The 6,035-nt window shown below is 47.2% G+C and overlaps 2 protein-coding genes across 2 annotated transcripts; one reads left to right on the plus strand and one right to left on the minus strand.

The window, feature by feature from the left end:
* Positions 1–275: 275 nt before the first annotated feature.
* On the minus strand, positions 276–1,035 carry LOC108095213 (protein mago nashi). Its single transcript, XM_017196224.2, has 2 exons — positions 663–1,035; positions 276–604 (listed from the first exon to the last, which is right to left on the minus strand). Exons 1-2 carry the CDS (start codon positions 921–923, stop codon positions 422–424), a joined length of 444 nt encoding a protein of 147 aa, XP_017051713.1. The 5' UTR covers positions 924–1,035; the 3' UTR covers positions 276–421.
* Positions 1,036–1,076: 41 nt separating this feature from the next.
* Positions 1,077–5,555, plus strand: LOC108095211 (protein O-mannosyl-transferase Tmtc3). The gene is given in 5 exon segments (XM_017196222.2): positions 1,077–1,151; positions 2,418–2,593; positions 2,596–3,630; positions 3,685–4,466; positions 4,525–5,555. Coding segments are annotated over 4 exon segments (2,763 nt in total). The 5' UTR covers positions 1,077–1,151; positions 2,418–2,532; the 3' UTR covers positions 5,410–5,555.
* The last annotated feature ends 480 nt before the right edge of the window (positions 5,556–6,035 follow it).

Raw genomic sequence — 6,035 nt, forward strand, 5'->3', positions numbered from 1 at the left:
GCGCTTTTCAGGCTTTTGTTTCGAGGCGGAATTATGTTTCAAAGTGTAAACATTTCAAGTGGTTTGGGTCGCATCATTTAATTTGATGATCCTTTTGAAGTGTAGCTTGAATTACTGTTTACGATTGCTGCTGCTAAAATAATAGAAATTCAACTTCGTCTCAATTTTTTGAGTTAGCTGAGAATAAACATTTTCAGATCAATCGATTTAGGTCTATTAAAAAATTGTGTTACTTCATTCAACAAAGCTAAGATAATTCAAATTGAGGTAAGACATATTTTTCATTGTCATTATTTATTCACTGTAAACTGTACACAAGCTTACGACGGTATAGCTAATACAAATACAAGTATTGTAGAGGTTCCATTACAAAATACAATGTGTCTGTTAAATAGGCTATGTTTAAGAACGAATATGTCCCTTATATGGGTTTGATTTTAAAGTGCAGGCCGATAAGTGAGAAGACCAGGCACTTGAGATCCTGCACCAGATAATAAAAGCATCGCAGGCCCTCGGGATCCTTCGAGCGGTTAACGTCCACCAACGATCCGGTCTTCGAGGTAGTGAACGAGATGTGTTCGTCCCCTATGACAATTTCCAGTTCCTAAACAAAACTTTTTAGTTAGTAGAGCGCCTTTCACGTGCTGTTCTTAAAAACCCACCTGTCGACCCACGCGATCTGGTGGAGGCCAGGGAAGATCATCCTCCTGCATGATCTCAGAGTCGATAATGATTCGCTTCAGCTCCTCCATCACGGATTGGTGTACAAAGGCTTCCTTACGGATCATGGTGTCGTTTTTGTAGTTCGAGTTGTTGGCGTACCGCAGCTTGCCGTCCGGGCGGAACTCAAACTCCAGGAACTCGTGGCCGAACTTGCCCTTGTGACCGACATAGTAGCGCAAGTAAAAGTCCTCAGTAGACATCTTTACTTCTATATGTTTATGTTTTTAACTAATTTTCAGAAAAATGCTATTTTCTCCCTCACTTTTACCGAAAACGCTGTAGAGGTGGAAGAAACGCGATGAAAATATCGCCGCACATCGATGGCAGGTTCGCTGTGAGTGGCTGATGTGGAAGAGGAAGCCAGCTATCGGCGTATCGATAAGACAACAACAAACCACGTCCGAGTGCTGCTCCGATTTCGTTAAAATGTAATTTAATTTTGTGGCAATGCAACTACCTCAACAAGTACGTGATTGGGGGGATGTGATTGGTAGTCCGTGGCTCCACCTCTGGCGAATTCGCGCGGCGCAACATTGTAAATGTGGCTAAATTGCTACAAAGTTGTCAAATCGGTTTGTTTTTGGCCGTGCAATTGTGTGCGTGTGTAGGGCCAACTCCGTGTTGTAATGGCGTCCATGTCATAATGGGAGAGGACTTGCGGCTGGCTCTCCGGCTCCGGCTCCAGCTCACACAACCATCTCTACATCCTTCGCTATGTCCTTCTCCTTCGCCATAACGCCGTATCTCGGTCAAAGTAATTTTACAAAAACACACACGGCCATTAATTTCAAACCGGAGAGCGGGAGCGAGTTGAGCACGAAGAGTGCGAGTCCTGGCAAGTGAAAGTGTCAGGATGTGGGTGAGCGCGCATGTGCCGCTCGTGGCGGGAAAACCGTAAGCGGAGCACGTGCGACCCCGGTCGTCCTTCGGGAAAAGTCGGTCGTGCAACAAAGTTGCGCTCAGCTGAGATTCCAATCCTCTTCGGCTCCAAGGAACCGACTGTGCTCTTTACGAGCGCTTACTTGGTGGTTGGTTTGTTTTGACTGTACGCCCGGAAAATCGATGACATTGAGTGCAACATTGTGGCATCCGCCCATCTGCTCATCCGCCCACCGATGTGCCCCGCCTAGTAATGCTCCCCAATTCCCACAATATTTACAACAGTTTATCCAAACAAATCTCTCGTGCTCTCCGCCTCGCTAAAACGCTCTCCGTCCGCACATGTATTACGTAGCCAAAGTCCGGATCCGGAGCTTTGTCGGGCCGCGGGTTACAACTTTGTTAACTTCGGGCTTTTGTGTGTGCAGTCGGTAACCAGGACAGTAACCGGGAGGGAGTTACTTTGTTGCGCATTAATTGATTTTTTCCGCAATCAGTTTTTGCTTCTTTGTATGACTTTAAGTGCTCATAAAAAACGGTAGAAAGTTTGTCATTAAAATCACATTGAATCAGTGGGAGGATTCGGTGAGTAGCGGAAGTGGAGGATGAATTACGGAAAGTAAGACAAGTAAGGCGAGTGGTGTGTATCCACAGAAGTTGCCAAGGGTTTACATATACATTACTGAATAAGTTAGTTACTGCGAGGGGAATCCCTTTTAGAATGGTGTATGTAGCATACATTTTTGGGTTGTATATCCGTAAACATTTATACAAATAATCACAGAAAAGGTTTTTCCATTTTCTCGCTTTTCCAGGCCATCTAGGGACCTGCCAAACGTGGCTGGGAAAAACCCTTGCATGTAACATTTCGCCGCCTGACCGAACAGTTATGGATTCATGAAACCTTCCACGAAGTAACGCGAAGTCAACATGTCTACGAACCCCAACCCCGGAATCCACCAGAATGCAACCTCCCTCTCGCCGAGAAAAAGGACGGTTCGACCAGTTCCTCGCAGAGGAACCTGCTCGAATTCCTGTGCATTTGCGTGGCCTGCGTTGCCTGCTACTACAACAGTACCCAGTGCGGCCTGGTCTTCGACGACATTAGTGCGATTAGGGACAACAAGGACCTGAGGCCCCACACGCCACTGCGCAACGTCTTCCTGAACGACTTCTGGGGCACACCAATGCGCAAGGAGCAGTCTCACAAGTCCTATCGCCCGCTTACAGTGCTGACTTTCCGCTTCAACTACTTGCTGCATGCGCTGGAGCCGTTTGGCTACCACCTCGTCAACCTGCTGCTGCACTTGTCGGTCTGCTTGCTGTGGCGTCGGGTCTGCCGGCTTCTGCTGCGCCAGTGTGCCTCGTCGGGCAGTAATGCCGCCGCCTCATCATCGTCCTCCCAGCTTAACACATGCGCTTTTGTGGCTTCGCTGCTCTTCGCCGTTCATCCGGTTCACACGGAGGCCGTTACTGGCGTCGTCGGGCGCGCTGAATTGCTCTCTTCCATTTGCTTTCTGGCCGCCTTTCTCAGCTATGCGAAGTCCGTCGGCGATTCGGTTTGCCCGCGTCGAACCAACTGGCTAGTGCTTTTCGCCTGCTTTGGCAGTTGCCTGCTAGCCTCCATGCTGTGCAAGGAGCAGGGAATCACCATTGCCGGCATCTGCGTAGTCTACGAGTTGTTCGTGGTGCATCAGCTCCGGCCGCTGCATTTGTGCCACTTTGTTTTGCGGCTGTTTGAGGAACAAAACGAACAACAGTCGCCGAAAACGGTCAATCCTTCAAGCATTCGACGATGGTCCTCGTCGGCGCTGTGGAAACGCTTGATCTTCCTGGCTGGCGTCACGTTGGCTCTGCTTGTGGGCCGTGTCTATGTGATGGGCTCACAACTGCCCATCTTTACGCGGTTCGACAATCCGGCTTCGGCGGCGGATACGCCAGAGAGGCAACTCACTTACGGCTACCTCATTTACCTGAACTGCTGGCTGCTGCTCTGCCCCGCGCTGCTTTGCTGCGACTGGACTATGGGTTAGTGGATCAAAAACTTTAAAAAACGTATACTAATGCTTACCACTTTTTCAGGTACTGTGCCATTGCTGCAGGGATTTGCGGATGCTCGCAACTTGACCACCCTGTTTACCTTCTTTGCACTGGGAGCCTTGGTTGCCAAGGCCTGCTTGACCCGCAATCGGGCTCAGTCACGGACTCTAATTATGTGTCTAGGATGGATGGTACTGCCATTTCTCCCGGCGTCAAATCTGTTCTTCCCCGTGGGATTTGTGGTGGCAGAACGCATTCTGTACATGCCATCGATGGGATACTGTCTGCTGGTGGCCTACGGATTTGAGCAGCTTCAGCGTCGTGGAAGCCTCAGATGGAAACGCCTTGGACAGGCAGCACTTACTATTCTACTGCTCACGCACGCGCTGAAAACGCATCAACGCAATTCCGACTGGCGTACAGAGTATTCCCTTTTTATGTCCGGTGTGCATGTTAATCAGCGCAACGCAAAGTTGTACAACAACGTGGGACACGCTTTGGAGAACGAGGGAAAGTTTGAAGAGGCGCTGCTATACTTTCAGCAGGCAGTGCGCATTCAGACCGACGACATCGGAGCCCACATCAATGTGGGTCGCACGCTCAACAATCTCAAGCGGTATGCGGAGGCTGAGCAGGCTTATGTTCAGGCAAAGGCTCTGTTTCCACAGGCGAAGCCGGGAGTCAGCTATCATGCGCGCATAGCGCCCAATCACTTAAATGTGTTCATCAATCTGGCGAATCTCATAGCAAAGAACCAAACGCGTCTGGAGGAGGCTGACCATCTTTATCGCCAGGCAATCAGCATGAGGAGTGACTACGTTCAAGTAAGATCCCTATTGATTCTTGTTTCAACTTCATTTACTGAACATATTGTGCTTACAGGCTTACATTAACCGCGGCGACATTCTTATGAAGCTGAATCGCACAGCTCAAGCTCAGGAGGTTTACGAACAGGCTTTGTTGTATGACAACGAAAACGCAGATATCTACTATAACTTGGGTGTGGTCTTCCTGGAGCAGGGAAAAAGCCAGCAGGCACAGGTGTACTTTAACAAGGCGATCGAATTGTATCCGGAACACGAACAGGCACTGCTCAACTCGGCCATTCTACTGCAGGAGCTGGGTGGCGAGGAGGCCCGCAGGGTGTCCAGAGCCCGACTTTACAAAGTTCTCGCAAAGGATGATCAAAACGAGAAGGTGTACTTCAACCTGGGCATGCTGGCCATGGATGAGTCGAGCTTCGATGAGGCTGAACAGTTCTTCAAAAGGGCCATTCACCTAAAGTCCGACTTTCGAAGTGCCCTATTCAACTTGGCTTTGCTGCTGGCCGATACAAAGCGGCCACTGGATGCGGTGCCCTTTCTGAATCAATTGATCCGACATCACGCCTCACACGTTAAGGGTTTGATCTTGTTGGGCGACATCTACATCAACCACATGAAGGATTTGGACGCGGCAGAGAAGTGCTACCGTAGCATACTTCACTACGATCCCCACAACACTCAAGGTCTGCACAATTTGTGCGTAGTGTTCGTGGAGCGGAAGCGACTTGCAAAGGCCGCGGCCTGTTTGCAATACGCCCAGCGATTGGCACCCACCGAAGACTACATCGGTAGGCACTTGCAGATAGTCCATGCACGGCTGCAGAAAATCAACAAGTTACCTGAGACTGCGCCAGAGCGAAAGCTCGCGTACGAGGACTATGATCCCCTCGAGTTTAAACTGCCACAGGATCGACCTTTGCATAAGCCGCGCAAGCGATCGTAGCAAAAGTTAGCTTAAATCGAATATCTGATAGAAGCATGTATAAAGACATTAGTTGAGTTAAGGAACGAAAGGTTCCACGTTCTGTGAACTATACAGAGTCTGATAAAAATAACACAAAGTGAAATAGTGGAGCATTCCACACAATTCCATTGTACTTATTAGTTATTATCGTAATACTTCGACCATATACTCATTTTGAAGATATTTATACAACTTTTGTGAACCGATTTCATGTTTTTTTCAAAATGCAATATGACATTTAATATTGTTTTGTAAATATAACATACAAAAAGTAAAAAAAATGTACTAACTAAAAATAATTTATACAAATAAAATATAAACATGAATCAAATATTTTAATTGCTGGTAAGGGTTTAAATTTAAATGAGCAACAATAAAAATGTTTTCTCTTTGCATGTTCCTTTTATTGACTTCCTCTTCAGTTTTGTGATATTGAGACACTTAATCTTTTATATATTTTCATGAAAAGAATCTACTCTGCTCTTACAATGAAAAATAAATCTTTGATTATTAGCTTAAACATATTCCGAGCTTAGTACAAGTTAGTAATGCTCCCTTACAAACTAGTAGTAATTGTATTTTATATAGTTTACATTCGTTCTGGA

The sequence above is a fragment of the Drosophila ficusphila genome, unplaced genomic scaffold (genome assembly GCF_018152265.1).
Source record: "Drosophila ficusphila isolate 14025-0441.05 unplaced genomic scaffold, ASM1815226v1 contig_414, whole genome shotgun sequence".
Classification (NCBI taxonomy): domain Eukaryota; kingdom Metazoa; phylum Arthropoda; class Insecta; order Diptera; family Drosophilidae; genus Drosophila; species Drosophila ficusphila.

Bases quoted from the DNA above. Each gene is read 5' to 3' on its own strand.
- LOC108095213 (XM_017196224.2), bottom strand. From the start codon at position 923: ATGTCTACTGAGGACTTTTACTTGCGCTACTATGTCGGTCACAAGGGC. The intron at 605-662 runs GTGGGTTTTTAA...AGTTTTGTTTAG, and splicing joins CAGATCGCGTGGGTCGACAG to GAACTGGAAATTGTCATAGG.